The following is an 18154-nucleotide window of genomic DNA, read 5'->3' as shown; positions in this document are numbered from 1 at the left end:
TCTCCTCTCTCAGCAATCACCTAACTCATTAGGGGGGTACACACGGAGAGATCCGTTCTTAAAATCTAAGCAATCTGACTAGATTGCTTAGATTTTAAGCATGGATCTCTCTGTGTGTATGCCCCCCAGCGATAGTGATGCGCAGCCCCGCGCGTCGCTATAGCCTGTGCTAGATAGGCACAGCACACCCGCTGGGTGAAATGAGGGCCCCATCCCCCTCGCTCAGCACACATTGCGCTGCGCTGAGCGGGGGGGGGGGGGGAGATGTGTGCTGAGCAGTCTGTGACAGATCGCTCAGCACACATCTCTTTTGTGTGTACTGGCCTTTGGTTCCTATTTGAGCAATCTGTATACATTACTAATCCAATTTGACCCTCTACAAATCAGGCTTACATCGCCTCCACTCTACCGACACTGCCCTTATTAATGTGGCCAATGACCTGCTCATGGCTACGTCTACGCATGTCCTCTCCATTCTCATCTGCTGCTTTTTACACAGCCAACCACACTCTTCTCCTAGAAATCCTCCCCTTTTTAGGCCTCTGTGACACTGTCCTCTCCTGGTTCTCCTCCTAACTTTCTACATGCTACTTCAGTGTCTCCACTTCTATCACATCCTCCCCTCCACAAATCTCTATCGTGGTACCCGTGTTCTTCTCCCCCTACACCTCTTTATACTCATATGCTCCTTTGGCTTCCAATACCACCTCTATGCAAAAGACTCCAAAATCTGCTTGTCCTCTGCTGACGTTTCTCCTGCTTTTGTATCTCCCAGTGCTTAACATGGTCACAGTATAAATCATCTCTCTCTCTCCTGGACCTAATACCCCATCCCTAGTTTCCCTCACATATGACATTTTCCCAGACACCCAAGACTACTGTCTTTGTATCACGCTCAACTTCATCCGAATTATGGCGCTTTACCCTATCCTGCCACCTCCTCCTCTGCACAATTGTCCCTTTCTGAGACAGGATGTCGGCTGAACCGTAGATAACTGCAACATCATTCTACTTTTGTCTTGCACACTACCAGCTCTCCCACCTAGAATACATGCTAAATACTGCTGCAAGATTAAACTTTCTCCCATGCCACAATCACTACATTGCTCCATAGAGCCATCCACTCCATAGAAACATCTCAACATGTCTACTTTGGAGCAGAGAAGGGAAAGGGGGGACATGATAGAAACTTTCAAATATATCAAGGGTTTTAACAAAGTCCAGGAGGGAAACATTCTCCATATGAAGAGAAGCAATAGGACACGAGGACATGCACTGAGACTGGAGGGAAGGTTCAGGAGAAATATGAGGAAAAATGACTTCACAGAAAGGGTAGTGGACAAGTGGAATAGCCTCCCATCAGAGGTGGTAGAGGCTAAGACAGTAGAGCAATTTAAACATGCATGGGATAGACTTAAGGATAAAGGTTAGATTACAGGAGTGGAGAGGGTTAGGCTGTGGGAACGGAGGGTTAGGGCTAAGCTGTAGGAGGGGAGGTAATGGTCAGGTTGCGGGAGTGGAGAGCTAGGGTTAGGCTACGGAAGTGGAGGGTTAGGCTGCTGGAGCAGAGGGTTACAGCCAGGTTGTGGGATCGGAGGGCTGAGGGCTAGGCTGCGGGAGTGTAGGGTTAGTATTAGGCTGCGGGATGGAAGGTTAGGGTTAGGCTGTGGGGAGTAGCACTACACACTCAAAGAAGCACCACAAGATCAGCCGGAACTCACTGTCAACTGACCATCAGGTCTGGAAGACACCGCTGGAGCCGCCGGACCTGCCAAACACGGTTGTCACTGATGGACCACCAGGAACGTTTTGTAGACAATTCTAATCATGTCAACATTTCATCACTGTGGACATGATGAATGTTGACAAGGTCAATGTTGATAACCAAGCAAATTGACATTACAACCCTGTTGACAAAATATACTTGAACCATCTCATAGCAAATCAGAAAATCAGGATGCACCAAAGTTGCAAGGTCAAACGGCCGACTTCAATAGAAACGTCTATAAAAGGTGGCTCTATAGGAAACAATGTTCACACACCCACCGTGCATCATTAACCTGTTAATGCTTACACTAACAGAGTCAGAATCTAAAGTCTAAATAAACAATTGGCAACCCTGACTTGACCCATAAACCCATAAATATCTGACACTGGAATGTGGCTCCACCTTGAGCTTATTCACAGTGACAGAAATATGTGGGTTGCTCATAACCAATCCCTCAAATTAAACGTAAAAATTATAGTTTTGCCGAATGACTGATCCCTTGCATCTTAACCTATAAATACTTAATGTTCCCTTTATAGCTGGTAGTTATAACTGGACCAATCACTGCTTCAAAAGCAGAATTACGCTAGTTATAGTCACCATAGGACATTTGTGTTAAAATATATAGATTTACCAATGTAGGACCTGATGCTGCATTGAAGGCACATTGTTTGCACAGCATATTTTATGTGTTTCTGCATTGCGCCTGCTACGGAACTCGGCGTTTGCCAGTATGGGCTGTCACAGGAGCTAAGCATGTAAGTCAAGCTCAGGGGCGGTGTCTGTGCTACTGCAAGCCACCATGAGTGGGATCATGGAAGTGAAAATGCACGTTTCTAAGCTTATCATCTGCACCAAGAGTTGGCTGGTGTGCCCTAATGATGGTGATGGGTAACAAATCAAACATTTGGGGGTATATTTACTAAGGTGTGAGTTTAGTACAAGTGAAAATGTTGCCCATAGCAACCAATCAGATTCTAGATATTATCTTCTAGAAGCAGCCAGAGTGTTCAGTGGAATCTGATTGGTTGCTATAGGCAACATCTCCACTTTAAAAAAAACCTCACACCATAGTAAATAGACTCCATGGATAGAGGTGGGCGGACATTTCTATAACTAGAGATGTTTGGTTCGGTTCTCCAGAAATACGAATCCACATGAATTTTGTGGACTCAAACAAAAACCCAGTCCGGATCTCCAGAGTAGATTGATATGAGCCAAGATCCGGTCCGGATCTTTCTGTGGTTCGAAATTCAAATTTGTATTGCAAAAGTTACATGATTTTAGCTGTTGTTATTGATTTTTACCAATTTTTTTTTTTTAAAGATTTTTAAATGGACCAAAAACTAAATCTGAACCAAAACACACTTGAGGGTGGTTTTACTAAAACCAAAACACGATGATAAATTACAACCAACACATGGGGGCTTGCGCACATTTCTACCTATAACTCTACATATAGGCAAATAAACGTATTTATTGCCAGACAGAAGCACCTACAATTAATTTCCATCCACTTCGCGTCAGGCCTATAATGTTTATTTAAAGGGAATTTGGCATATCTTCCCCTTAAAGAGAATATACAACCAACTGTATTTTGTATTTATATTCTCTGATTAGCAGATCAGTTATAACACGGCTGTAACATGGCAATGGGGGTCATTCAGACCTGTTCGCATGCTAGGTTTTTTCGCTGCGCTGCAATCAGGTCAGAACTGCGCATGTATATACACCGCAATGCGCAGGCGCGTCGCACAGGCACAAAGCGGATAGTTACTGTGCGATAGGTTTAACGAAGAATCTATTCACACAGCCGATCGCAAGGATATTGACAGGAAGAAGGCGTTTATGGGTGTCAACTGACCATTTTCAGGGAGTGTTTGGAAAAACGCAGGTGTGTCTAAGCGTTTGCAGGGCGGGTGTATGACGTCAATCCAGGTCCCGGACAGGCTGAAGTGATCACAGCGGCTGAGTAAGTCTTGGGCAACTCAGATACTGCACAAATATTTTTTGTACTGCCCGGCTGCACATGCCATCGCACACTTGCAAAGCAAAAATACACTGCCCTATGGGCGGCGACTATCTGATCGTAGCAGTGCTAAAAACCCCAAACGAGTGATCAGGTCTGAATTAGGCCCAATGTCAGGTTTGTCCTGTGTAGTGGAAATCCCCACTCACTCATAATTGGAAGCTGTTCCTCAAATACAGTTAATAACAAGTGCCCATAGTATAAGAAGCACACGGGTGATTACGTCTAAGTCACAAGATATTACATAAAGAATGAAGCTCCATTACATAAAATGAGAGAAGCAAAAACTTACGAGATCTGGGAAGGATCCGTCATGTGAGCAGGGACAATAAAGGGTTTGTCATAAACATTTCTGTACAAGTATGGGAGATCCAGCATCCTGGCTATCTGCAGGTCAAGCGTAGGATCCTCAACTTTATCTAAAAGACAAATTTGATTTTAAAAGGATGTAAAGGAGGGAATTAAAAAAACATATATCAGTCTGGGTTATTGATGTGTAAAACTGCAACTGCATAAGTAAAAGATTTTAGAAAAAATAACCAAAACCTGATTCTATTGGATTTGATCAATTGTGATGAAAAGCAGGTCAAATAACGACTCTCATCACTGATTGGCTGACATGCAGGTACACTTGTTTTACACTACAATCTGGTAATCTGGCCCTCAGGTCTGAACAACCAGATCAATGCAATTTAGCCATCCGTATTTATTACCAGATCGCTCGCTGATGTGGCTGCAAGTCAGCCGTGGTGCACTAAAGAACCATTGCATTTGTGGGCATCAGAAATGTCAACTAATGATTAAATTCAGATGCGACACAGAAACACGATGCGGAATATGCGTGCGCTATATGAAATGAGGGGATAGATCCAAATTCATCAATTAAAATGAACAAACAAACTGACTGAGGCTTAAAACATTTCTTGTCTTTTCAGCAACTAATTATGAGTCTCTAAGTTAATAAAGGATTTTCTGGGGACAGCAATCAACATTTTGTCACTAGGGATTATCCCAATTAAGTAACACACAGCACTGCAGCATCCCTCCAGCATGTACATTAGCAGATTACTCTGGGATGTAATGTAGCAGATGAGATGAGCTGTCATCCAAGGGTACTCATTCCCTCGCCTAACCCTGTGTCAACACTAGTCACCAGCCCGTCAGAATAACATGCGTGCGCCAGGGGCTGTGCGCGCTTGAACGGAACAACACTTGAATTGCTCCATTGGGTGCCATCTAGTGGCTGCCGGTGAGCACAACAAGTGATTTCCCCCAGTAGATGTGAGGAGCAGTGCTAGCCTTTTATTATACAGGATATTCTGTGAATGTTTGTATATAAGATACAGATACGCAGCAATATAGATTATATAATATAGACTGTGGGCCATAGATAGCACTTACTGCAGCCCAAAGGACTTTGTGCCTAATTCAGACCTGATCGCAGCAGCAAAATCTTTCTCTAATGGGCAAAACAACCATGTGCAGTGCAGGTGGGGCAGATATAACATGTGCAGAGAGCGTTAGATTTGGGTGGGTTATATTGTTTCTGTGCAGGGTAAATACTGGCTGCTTTATTTTTACACTGTAATTTAGATTTCAGTTTGAACACACCCCACCCAAATCTAACTCTCTCTGCACATGCATCTGCCCCACCTGCACTGCACATGGTTTTGTCCACTAGAGAACAAATTTTGCTGCTGCGATCAGGTCTGAATTAGGCCCTGTTGTTTGCCCTCCCCTAAAAAATGCATGCTCCAAAGGCTTGTGAGCGATTGCCCCTCATCACTGTCTCTGCAGCAGCACGGCCTCTCCAGCAGGCAACTCACATGCAGATTTAATAATTTAATACAACATTCTTAATAGAGACTGAGATGATTATCACTTCTTGAGTGCAGTATGAACAATTGCAGACAGGACGCATAGACTGTATACCAAGTATGCAATGTTAATATAAAGGGCAATATAGACTAGGTTTTTTTTATGCCCATCTTAAATGATTGTATTGTTTGGTTTCACTCCGTAAGAACAATTACAATTACAGAGTACATATGCACATACTCAAAACAGGAAAATAGTGACTCACAGTTGAAGACAATATCGGACAAGTACAAGGTAACTAAGCATAACTACACCAGTAGACAACACTGAGATAAGTTTCAAGGTGGCCGAGAACTGCAGGATTTGGGGCAGTTGAGGATTATTAAAGTAAGAAAAGGATAAGCACACGAGGGAAGAGGGCCGTACTCGTGAGAGCTTACATTCTAAAGAGGAGGGGTAGACAGACAGGGGTGACACAGATGGGGTAGACCGAGCGTGGGACAGAGAGTTAGGATGAGATTTGGCTGGGTTTGGTAAAGAAGTGGGTCTTGAGAGCCCGTTTGAAGTTCTGTAGAGAGTCTGAGGGGGAAAGGTAGAGAATTCTAGAGTAAGGGAGCAGCATGTGAAAAATCTTGGAGGTAGGAGTGGGAGGAAGTAATCAGAAGACAGGAGAGTCGGCTTGCATTAGAAGAGCGAAGAGGACGGGTGGGAGAGTAAAGGGAGATAAGGTCAGAGATGTAAGTGGGAGAGGAGTGGGTGAGTGCTTTGTAAGTGAGTGTGAGAAGTTTGAATTGGATTCTGAAAGGGAAGGGAAGCCAGTGAAGGACTTGTAGGAGAGGAGAGTTGGACGTAGTGCGTTTGGTGAGGAAGATGAGCCGGGCTGCAGCATTGAGGATAGATTGGAGTGGAGAGAGGTATTTGTCAGGGAGGTCAGTTAGGAGGAGATTACAGTAATCCAGTCTGGAATTAATCAGTGAGTGGATAATGGTCTTGGTGGCATCCTGGGTGAGAAAGGGTCTGATACTGGAAATGTTTTTGAGATGAAAATGACAAGTTTGTGAGAGGTGCTGAATATGTGGTTTGAAGGAGAGGGAGGAGTCAAGGATTACACAAAGACAGCGTACTTGGGGGCTAGAGGAGATAGTCGTGCTATCAATGGATAATGAGATTGTGGGAGGTGAGGTTGTGCGGGAGGGTGGGAAGATGATCAGCTCAGTCTTGGACATGTTGAGTTTAAAAAAAGCGCTGGGACATCCAGGAGGAGATAGCAGAGAGAAAGTTGGAGGTACGAGTGAGGAGAGCCGGGGAGAGATCAGGGGAGGAAAGGTAGATTTGAGCGTCATCAGCATAGAGGTGATATTGGAAGTTAAAAGAACTAATGAGTTCACCTAAAGAGGACGTATAGAGAGAGAAAAGAAGAGGACTAAGAACAGAACCTCCCCCCACTTCCACTAACACCAACAATTAGTGGAAGTGGGCGGGGAGGTAGTGTCATGAGAGGAGACAGAGAAGGAATGATCAGAGAGGTAGGAGGACAGCCAGGAGAGGGTAGTATCACGCAGACAGAGAGAGTGAAGGATTATCAGAAGGAGAGGGTGGTCCACCATGCCAAATGCAGCAGAGAGGTCAAGAAGAATAAGCAGAGAGTAGTGGCCCTTAGATTTGGCTGCATGGAGGTCATTGCACACTTTTGTGAGGGCAGTTTCTGTGGAGTGGAGAGAATGGAAACCAGACTGGAATGGGTCAAGTAGTGAGTGGGAGGAAAGAAAGGCAGTCAAGCGGTTATAGACAATACGCTCAAGGAGTTTGGAGGCAAAAGGGAGGAAAGAGATGGGTCGATAGTTGGAGAGGGTGTTTGGATCAAGGGTAGGCTTTTTAAGAATAGGGGAGACAAGTGCATGCTTGAAGGCAGAGGGTACAGTGCCTGATGAGAGGGAGAGATTGAGAAGGTGGGCAAGATGGGAACAGGCAGAAGGAGAGAGCTAGTGGAGGAGGTGGGAGGGGATAGGGTCAAGTGGGGAGGTGGTGTGGGGGGAGGAACGGATGAGGGCCATGACTTCCTCACTAGATACATGGGAGAAAGATGTCAAAGTTGGTGAGAGGGATGGGGAGGGGTGTTATTACATTAACATTATATACAGTAACTGCACATGTTGGACAGTTCTGGCAAATGTACACAAATTACAGTACAGCTGTCATGGAATTATTTATGTTTACAATTAACTATTTGTAACCGCATCATATGTATATGATTAAAACACAATAAAGATCACAGCATGGTATGTACTTCCCAATACAGTGTGTAACATTGTATAGCAAGCTGCTCAGTCCCTCCATTAATCCCAAAGGTTTTAACATTTGGTGTATGGCGGAAATGTGATTTCCCCCCATCTGTTGACATCGGTAGAGGTTCACTGGAAATGGCATCAGCTCCATCAATCGGCACATATACACTGGCTGGGTGCCAGACACTGGAATCTATTAACGTGTCTTTATAGGGAGGCATTTGTTATGCTGGCTGTCGGGATCTCAGAGCTCACCATACCAGCGCCAGAATCCCGACAGCCGGCATACCGACAACTATTCCCCTTCTTAGGGTGTCCACGACACCACTAAAGGGAGAATTGCTGTGCCCGCAGAGTGGTGAGCGCAGTGAGCCCGCAAGGGGCTCTTTTGCGCTCACCCCGGTGCTTGCATGCCGGCGGTAGGGAGCCTGGCACCGGTATGCAGGGCACCGGGATCCCAAGCGCCGGCATAACGTAGTAGACCCGTCTTTATATGCTGCATGGATCAGCCCCTAGTTTATTACCTTAATGTAGTGTACAGGTGGGGTCATTTCCCTGGTGTAACACTCACATTATCTGACCTAGGAAGCTCCATTACACTGCAGCTCATGGCGTAGGGTGACTATCGGAATCAATCTGTCCAGTTATTTTCAATAAGAAGCCAATATGGATAAACACTTGAGGTTAACAATCATTTCTATACACCTCAAAGACTACAGTGGATATTTGTGTGGCCACAGTGTAGGTCAGGACTTACAGAATGTTGATGCTACCACCTCGCGTTGATTTCTAAAAACTTTGACGCAGCCTCGGACTCTGATGACATCGCCAATTTCCAACTTGGCTTGTCTGCTTTCTTGTCTGTACATTTCTTGCATCAAGCCATCAAGGTCTTTAGCTCCTGCTGTACTTCTGTGATCCCCTGAAAACAAATGCCCATGACGAAAGGTTACTTATTAACTGCAAAACTTAAATGGCATAACACCAGATATAACTATAGTTTTAGGTCCTTTGCCGCTGCGGTGCAGAGCCTATTTTGGAACTTTTCGGGCTGGTCACATTCTAACATCAACATCAGTAATTTCATGCAGTACCCACACAAATAATAGCTTTTAGAAAATGTTGACATTTTTGAAAATACAATTAAGTTTGCAGCAAAGGCCAATAAAGTTTATTTTTTAATTGAAATTGCATTAATGTGAACTAAAAGTAAATGTGTGTAAATTTAATTTTTTTTTTTACATTTTTTTATGTGCCATCATAAAAAACGTTACACCTTCGGAAAACTATGCTGCACTGCAGGTGCGGCACATTTAAAGAGAGAGATTTAGATTTGGGAGGGGGTGTCCAAACTGACGTGTAAATTGCAGTGTAAACATAAAGCTGTCCAATATTTGTGGGCCACACTGAAATCTAAATTGCAGTGCAAAAATAAAGCAGCCAGTATTTACCCTGCACAGAAACAAAATAACCCACCCAAATCTAACTCTCTCTGCACATGTTATATCTGCCCCACCTGCACTGCACATGGTTTTGCCCATTAGAGGAAAATATTGTTTTGAAATCAACCTTGAATTAGGCCCTTAGGCTGATGATTTTCAGATTCTTTCTCATTTAAACTTTATTCTTTTATGTTAAATGGTAATGCTCAGGGTACATGCTACAGGGAAACAGATACTATGTTTTCTAAATCTGCATGTGAAATGGGATGGGGGAGGTTTTGATGTCATCATCCCCCCAAATTAAGGACTACTTACATTTTTCTGTAGTGTAGTGAGTTATTGTATGGTGATCCTTTATCTCTATGTACTAGGATGGGGTAGATAGGGTAGTTTTAGTGCCCTCCCACCATTACCTGGCTCTTGTGAATTTTGTATGTGTAGTGGATTGGAGGAGGTGGATCTTTAAGACCTCATATGTCATCCTTGCACGCCTACTTCCCATTCCCCACTGACTGCAACTACCAGTGTGGGACTTATAAGTATATGTTTCCCTCTTTTGAACTCTTTCACTTCTGGGGATGAGTGGGACTCTATTTTTGAGGTATATGCTGGGGGCAAGTCCTACTTGCCCTTAGCATAAGAGAGCTTAAAAGCAAAAAATGTTCATCATAATGCTCCCTTTCCCTGACGTATACTCAATGGAGGCAACCAAAAGCTCCATGCCCTCCTTCTCAGTATCATACATCCGCTGGTATTGGCTGAAAGGTGAAAAATGTGTGGTCAAATTGGACATTGATTCTATTCAGCAGAATCAGCCTGCGGGACTCCACCTTTACATCTTCATGAACACAACCCACAGCACATTAACTGACTCTTTGTGATATCATCACTGAAGAATGTATGTAGACATATTGAGGGAAAGAAAGGAAACATGAGTGAAATACTGGCATGGTTCATGAGTGCACCCATTATATTGGGCATACCAAAGCATAATGATATTTCATAACAAGGGGAAATCCCACTTAAGAACTCATTACAAGGAAGTCTAGGGATGATACAACAATGCAGGAAGTTAAGTACTATAAATAGGGATTTTTGTTTACTTACCGTAAAAACTCTCTCTGATTCCATCTGGGGGATGTTGCACACTTACTGATGGGTTAGAGTGTGTGGGAAGGGAATTTGGCACAGAACCTATAGAAACCAACTCCTCCCCCTCTAACCCCTCCCATCTACAGCCTGTTCAAGAATCACCTCAGTTGACATTTGGCAAAGCCGAAAGAGACAGAACAGACCATAATCAATAAACCAGACAAAAATACGGGAGGGATCGCAGCATCCCCCAGATGGAATCAGAGAAAGATTTTACGGTAAGTAAACAAAAATCCCCATTTCTCTTTCATCCATCTGGGGGACGCTGCGCACTTACTGATGGGATTTCCCAAAGCAAGCTAATTAGAGGAGGGAGAACCAGACGGCATAGCTGTCTGTAAAAATGTTGACGCCCAACAGAGGCAGTCTCCATTCCAAAAGTATGAAAACGGTAGAACTTTGTGGAAGTATGCACGGATGACCAGGTCGCCGCTCTACACAGCTGCTCGACAGATACACCTCTGCGAACAGCCTAGGAGGCTCCAACAGCCCTAGTCGAATGAGCCCTCAGGGGGTCAGGAACGGGAAAAGTAAAGGATACATAGGCCTGTCGAATAGCAGAGGACAACCAACGAGCCACCGAGCCTGGCCAGCCACATTTGGTTGCGTCAATAAAAATGAATAAGGTATCTGTATGGAGAATAGACTCTGTACGAGACAATAAATGGATAAGGACCCAACAACATCCAATAAGGCCAAATGACTATCCGCTCTGGAAGAATTCGGAACAAACACCAGAAGTACAATGTCCTGATTCAGGTGGAAAGGCGACACCCACCTGAAGAGTAAGGAACCACAATTCTACAGATTCCAGAGGTTCAAACGGAGGCTTCTAAATAGCCTTAAAAACTAAATTTAAATCCCAGGGGGGAACCGGAGGAACAAACAGAGGTTGAAACCTGAGAACCCGTTGAAGGAACGTCTGGACCTGCGGAATGAGAGCCAATTTTTTTTATTTTAAAAGCACCTACAAGGCGGAAACTTGCCATATAAGGGAAGAAAGACAAAGTCCTTTAGTCAGACCATCCTGAAGGAAAGACAACAGGCGAGGTAAGCGAAAGAGGTACAGCGACAACCCACTTTTCTCACACCAAGCAATGTAGATACGCCACACCCTATGATAAATTCACGAGGTGACTGGCTTCCTAGCTTGGAACAGAGTTATCACTACCGGCCGAGATAAACCTTTAGCTCTTAGAATGCTGGATTCAATAACCCTGCCATCAAAGCCAGACGATTTAAACGTGGCGGCAACAAAGGTTCTTGTAGAAGACGTTCTGGTTGCAGAGTTAGACGGAATGGTTCCTTGGTCACCATACTGCATAGAAGAGTGTAACTGTGGCGACGAGGCCAGTCCAGTCACGAGAATGACCAGCAGACCTTCTCTCTGGATGCGCTAAAATAGGCGTGGAATTAAAGGAATTAGCGGTAACACATATCCCAGTTGAAATCGCCATGGATCCTGAGTTTGTGAGCCGTACTGACTGAGTTTTCTGTTGAGACGAGACGCCATGAGGTTGATGTCGGGAGTACCCCACAGGGACATAAGATTAAGAAAGACCTCTTGATGAAGTTCCCATTTCCCCGGATGGACTGTGTGACGGCTTAAGAAATCTGCTTTCCAGTTTTCCACTCCCGGAATGTGTACTGCGGAAATAGTCGGAACCCAATGTTCCGTTCACTGGAGAATATGAGAGACTTCTTTCATGGTTCTCCATTTATGTAAGCCACCGCCGTGGCGGTTTCTGATTGAAAGCATACTGGATGACCCCGGACGCTGATTTGTATCTGAAGCAGAACATACTGGATTGCTCTCAATTCCAAGATGTTGATTGGCAATATCGATTCTTGGCTGTTCCAGAGGCCCTGGAAGTGCTGAGATTGAAACACCGCCCCCCAACCCGTGAGGCTGGCGTCCGGGGTGACCATCATCCAAGACCAAATAGTGAACGGCGCCCCTTTAGTTAGATTGGGACTATGAAGCCATCAATGGAGAGACTGATAAGTCTGAATCGACAAACGGAGCAATTACAAGGCCAGATGAGGTCCCGTTGGAGTTCAACAACTGAGAATCTAAGCTTGAAGGGATTGAGCATGGAATCTGGCATATGGCACTGCCTCGAAGGTTGCCACCATCTTGCCAAACACTTGCATACATCTGAGAACTGAGACCACCAGTAACTGTAACAGGGATCGGAATCTGGATTGTAGATATTGAACTTTGTCCTGAGGCAGAAAAACTTCCTGGCTCCTGGTGTCGAACCAGAGACCTACTGTGGAAATACCATCTTCCGAGAGGGAAGCAATGAAGATTTTGGGAATTTCACTATACACCTGATGAAAACGCGGTGTGGGACTAGTTCCTCGAGGTCCAAAATATATCCTCGGGATACGACCCCCGTCACCCACCGATCTGGTTTCAACAGGAGCCATACCTCCTTGAATTGGAGTAATGAAGCCCCAGCCGCCAAGGATCCCTCCTGAGACCTCAGAGCGTCATGTGGGAGAGACTTATCTGTAGACTTGACGGTTGGCCGACGAGTTGCCTGGGTTCCCCTACCTCAGAATGCTCCTCTACGTGTAATCTTGAAAAGGCTCGAAAGGAGTGGAAGCTTCCCTGCCTTGAGTACGAAAGGACCGAAACTTTGTTGGTGACGGCTTTTGAGGAGCAACTGGAAGAAACGGGCACTTGCCACTCGAGGTATTGGAGATAATATTCGTAAGCTCCGAGCCAAAGAGAAATTCCCTTTCAAGGGGAATGGCTGTTAAAGTCTGTCTGGAATTGGAGTTAGTGTTCCAAACCCGAAGCCATAGTGCACGCCTTGCCGTTACCGTTAAAGCAGATACACGTGACTGGGGCAAGGCAGAGTCCAACAAGGCGTCACCTACATAAATGAGTGTTTCAGAAATTTGTTCAGCTAATTGTATAGCCTTGGATGGGTCATCAGATTGCATTCCAGACACCACCTGTGCAAGACAATCCTCTACGGCTTTAAGGATCCAAGCATCAGCTAGGATTGGACGTAGAGAAATACCTGATAAGGCGAACATGGATTTAAGAATCGCCTCTATTTTCCTATCCGTGGGATCCTTCAATATCACCGATTGTACTGAATTGATAACTGTAGCCTTCGCCAGATGTGTAATATGAGCATCCACTTTCGGGGGCTGATTCCCAGAATTTTGTGTCTTCCTCTGCAAATGGATACAGAAATCTCAATTTCTTTTTTTTTTGTAGGAGTCTGAAACCGTGAATATGGCTTAAGCCATGGCTCTTTTAAAATATCCGCAAAATGCGTATAGGAAGAGAAAACAGCCACTAGTCTATTCTGTCATTTGAAAAAGGCTGCCGAAGTCTCCGCCACTGCCGTGTCTTGAAAGATTAAGAGTCTGACGTATGGCTTCTATCAATAACCTGACACCTGAGCTTGTAGACAACTCCTCCTCTTCCCAAGCGGAGGTATCCTCTCACTCAGAATCTACTTCACCTTCCTCCAGAGGGGGAACTACGGAATCTAACTCCTCTCCTGGGAAAGTGATAGCGGACAGTGGCTGCTGTCGCTTAGTAGCAGTGGAACCCGAAGCAGTCACTATCTTGGTCAAAGACTGTTCTAAGTCAGAAAGACATTTGCACGGTGACTCCTCAGCAGACTGTCCTGAGTCAGTACCCGACTGGGACTGACGCAAGGCAGCAATAGCATCAGCCATGTTCCTGGCCCACTGAGCAATTGACTGATCCGCAGAATCCCCCTGCTGCTCCGCAACAGAATTTCCAGAGCACGCAGTGCAGAGAGGACTTGGGTCCGTGCTACCTTTAGAGAGTTTGGAGCCGCACTGTGAACAGGCGAATAAACAACGGAGCCTGCTTTACCTTTAGCAGATTTATCTGGCTTATTGGTCATATTGCTGTTAAAATCTTACAAGTGGCCTAATAAGTAAATACTGAGTGGTAAAAAGGGACCTGAATTAAGTATTTATAATCCCCTTACACAATGTCTAATACAGATATGAACCCCGCCTGTACTAATAACAGGGTGAGTAAATAACAGTGATTGCAAAAAGAAATGTCTACACAGCCCCACAAGTTACTGTAACAGTGAAGGAAAAAATAAGAATTTACTTACCGATAATTCTATTTCTCGGAGTCCGTAGTGGATGCTGGGGTTCCTGAAAGGACCATGGGGAATAGCGGCTCCGCAGGAGACAGGGCACAAAAGTAAAGCTTTCCGATCAGGTGGTGTGCACTGGCTCCTCCCCCTATGACCCTCCTCCAAGCCAGTTAGGTACTGTGCCCGGACGAGCGTACACAATAAGGGAGGAATTTTGAATCCCGGGTAAGACTCATACCAGCCACACCAATCACACCGTACAACTTGTGATCTAAACCCAGTTAACAGTATGATAACAGCGGAGCCTCTGAAAAGATGGCTCACAACAATAATAACCCGATTTTTGTAACTATGTACAAGTATTGCAGATAATCCGCACTTGGGATGGGCGCCCAGCATCCACTACGGACTCCGAGAAATAGAATTATCGGTAAGTAAATTCTTATTTTCTCTATCGTCCTAGTGGATGCTGGGGTTCCTGAAAGGACCATGGGGATTATACCAAAGCTCCCAAACGGGCGGGAGAGTGCGGATGACTCTGCAGCACCGAATGAGAGAACTCCAGGTCCTCCTTAGCCAGGGTATCAAATTTGTAGAATTTAGCAAACGTGTTTGCCCCTGACCAAGTAGCTGCTCGGCAAAGTTGTAAAGCCGAGACCCCTCGGGCAGCCGCCCAAGATGAGCCCACCTTCCTTGTGGAATGGGCATTTACATATTTTGGCTGTGGCAGGCCTGCCACAGAATGTGCAAGCTGAATTGTATTACACATCCAACTAGCCATAGTCTGCTTAGAAGCAAGAGCACCCAGTTTGTTGGGTGCATACAGGATAACAGCAAGTCAGTTTTCCTGACTCCAGCCGTCCTGGAACATATTTTCAGGGCCCTGACAACATCTAGCAACTTGGAGTCCTCCAAGTCCCTAGTAGGTGCAAGGCACCACAATAAGCTGGTTCAGGTGAAACACTGACACCACCTTAGGGAGAGAACTGGGGACGAGTCCGCAGCTCTGCCCTGTCCGAATGGACAAACAGATATGGGCTTTTTTGAGAAAAAAACCACCAATTTGACACTCGCCTGGTCCAGGCCAGGGCCAAGAGCATGGTCACTTTTTATGTGAGATGCTTCAAATCCACAGATTTGACTGGTTTTAAACCAATGTGATTTGAGGAATCCCAGAACTACGTTGAGATCCCACAGTGCCACTGGAGGCACAAAAGGGGGTTGTATATGCAATACTCCCTTGACAAACTTCTGGACTTCAGGAACTGAAGCCAATTCTTTTTGGAAGAAAATCGACAGGGCCGAAATTTGAACCTTAATGGACCCCAATTTGAGGCCCATAGACACTCCTGTTTGCAGGAAATGCAGGAAACGACCGAGTTGAAATTTCTTTGTGGGGCCTTCCTGGCCTCACACCACGCAACATATTTTCGCCACATGTGGTGATAATGTTGTGCGGTCACCTCCTTTCTGGCTTTGACCAGGGTAGGAATGACCTCTTCCGGAATGCCTTTTTCCCTTAGGATCCGGCTTTCCACCTCCATGCCGACAAACGCAGCTGCGGTAAGTCTTGGAACAGACATGGTACTTGCTGAAGCAAGTCCCTTCTTAGCGGCAGAGGCCATAAGACCTCTGTAAGCATCTCTTGAAGTTCCGGGTACCAAGTCCTTCTTGGCCAATCCGGAGCCATGAGTATAGTTCTTACTCCTCTACGTCTTATAATTCTCAGCACCTTAGGTATGAGAAGCAGAGGAGGGAACACATACACCGACTGGTACACCCACGGTGTTACCAGAACGTCCACAGCTATTGCCTGAGGGTCTCTTGACCTGGCGCAATACCTGTCCCGTTTTTTGTTCAGACGGGACGCCATCATGTCCACCTTTGGTATTTCCCAACGGTTTACAATCAAGTGGAAAAAACTTCCCGATGAAGTTTCCACTCTCCCGGGTGGAGGTCGTGCCTGCTGAGGAAGTCTGCTTCCCAGTTTCCATTCCCGGGATGAAACACTGCTGACAGTGCTATCACATGATTTTCCGCCCAGCGAAAAGTCCTTGCAGTTTTTGCCATTGCCCTCCTGCTTCTTGTGTCGCCCTGTCTGTTTACGTGGGCGACTGCCGTGATGTTTTTCCCACTGGATCAATACCGGCTGACCTTGAAGCAGAGGCCTTGCTAAGCTTAGAGCATTATAAATTTACCCTTAGCTCCAGTATATTTATGTGGAGAAAAGTCTCCAGACTTGATCACACTCCCTGGAAATTTTTTCCTTGTGTGACTGCTCCCCAGCCTCTCTGGCTGGGCTCCGTGGTCACCAGCATCCAATCCTGAATGCCGAATCTGCGGCCCTCTAGAAGATGAGCACTCTATAACCACCACAGGAGAGACACCCTTGTCCTTGGATATAGGGTTATCCGCTGATGCATCTGAAGATGCGATCCGGACCATTTGTCCAGCAGATCCCACTGAAAAGTTCTTGCGTGAAATCTGCCGAATGGAATTGCTTCGTAGGAAGCCACCATTTTTACCAGGACCCTTGTGCAATGATGCACTGTTTTTAGGAGGTTCCTGACTAGCTCGGATAACTCCCTGGCTTTCTCTTCCGGGAGAAACACCTTTTTCTGGACTGTGTCCAGAATCATCCCTAGGCACAGCAGACGTGTCGTCGGGATCAGCTGCGATTTTGGAATATTTAGAATCCACCCGTGCTGTTGTAGCAGTATCCGAGATAGTGCTACTCCGACCTCCAACTGTTCCCTGGACTATGCCCTTATCAGGAGATCGTCCAAGTAAGGGATAATTAAGACGCCTTTTCTTCGAAGAAGAATCATCATTTCGGCCATTACCTTGGTAAAGACCCGGGGTGCCGTGGACAATCCAAACGGCAGCGTCTGAAACTGATAGTGACAGTTCTGCACCACGAACCTGAGGTACCCTTAGTGAGAAGGGCAAATTTGGGACATAGAGGTAAGCATCCCTAATGTCCCGGGACACTATATAGTCCCCTTCTTCCTGGTTCGTTATCACTGCTCTGAGTGACTCCATCTTGATTAGAACCTTTGTAAGTGTTCAAAAAATTTTTTAGAATAAGTCTCACCTAGCCTTCTGGCTTCAGTACCACAATATAGTGTGGAATAATACCCCTTTTCTTGTAGTAGGAGGGGTAATTTAATTATCACCTGCTGGGAATACAGCTTGTGAATTTTTTCCCATACTGCCTCCTTGTCGGAGGGAGACCTTGGTAAAGCAGACTTCAGGAGCCTGCGAAGGGGAAACGTCTCGACATTCCAATCTGTACCCCTGGGATACTACTTGTAGGATCCAGGGGTCCTGTACGGTCTCAGCGCCATGCTGAGAATTTGTCAGAAGCGGTGGAACGCTTCTGTTCCTGGGAATGGGCTGCCTGCTGCAGTCTTCTTCCCTTTCCTCTATCCCTGGGCAGATATGATCTTATAGGGACGAAAGGACTGAGGCTGAAAAGACGGTGTCTTTTTCTGCAGAGATGTGACTTAGGGTAAAAACGGCGGATTTTCCAGCAGTTGCCGTGGCCACCA

The 18154-nt window shown here is 45.6% G+C and overlaps 1 protein-coding gene across 3 annotated transcripts in view; it reads right to left on the bottom strand.

Annotated features, from left to right (window-relative positions):
- STN1 (STN1 subunit of CST complex) overlaps positions 1–18154 on the bottom strand; it is a 240032-nt gene that overhangs the window by 39043 nt on the left and 182835 nt on the right. For all 3 annotated transcript variants that reach the window (XM_063961973.1, XM_063961974.1, XM_063961975.1), the window contains 2 exons: positions 8658–8822; positions 4090–4216 (listed from right to left, as the gene is read on the bottom strand). In XM_063961973.1, coding sequence (XP_063818043.1) covers positions 4090–4216; positions 8658–8822 — 292 coding nt within the window. The remainder of the gene's footprint in view (positions 1–4089; positions 4217–8657; positions 8823–18154) is intronic.

This window comes from Pseudophryne corroboree, chromosome 3 (assembly GCF_028390025.1).
Source record: "Pseudophryne corroboree isolate aPseCor3 chromosome 3, aPseCor3.hap2, whole genome shotgun sequence".
Taxonomy (NCBI): domain Eukaryota; kingdom Metazoa; phylum Chordata; class Amphibia; order Anura; family Myobatrachidae; genus Pseudophryne; species Pseudophryne corroboree.
This window is presented reverse-complemented; position numbering and strand designations above follow the sequence as displayed.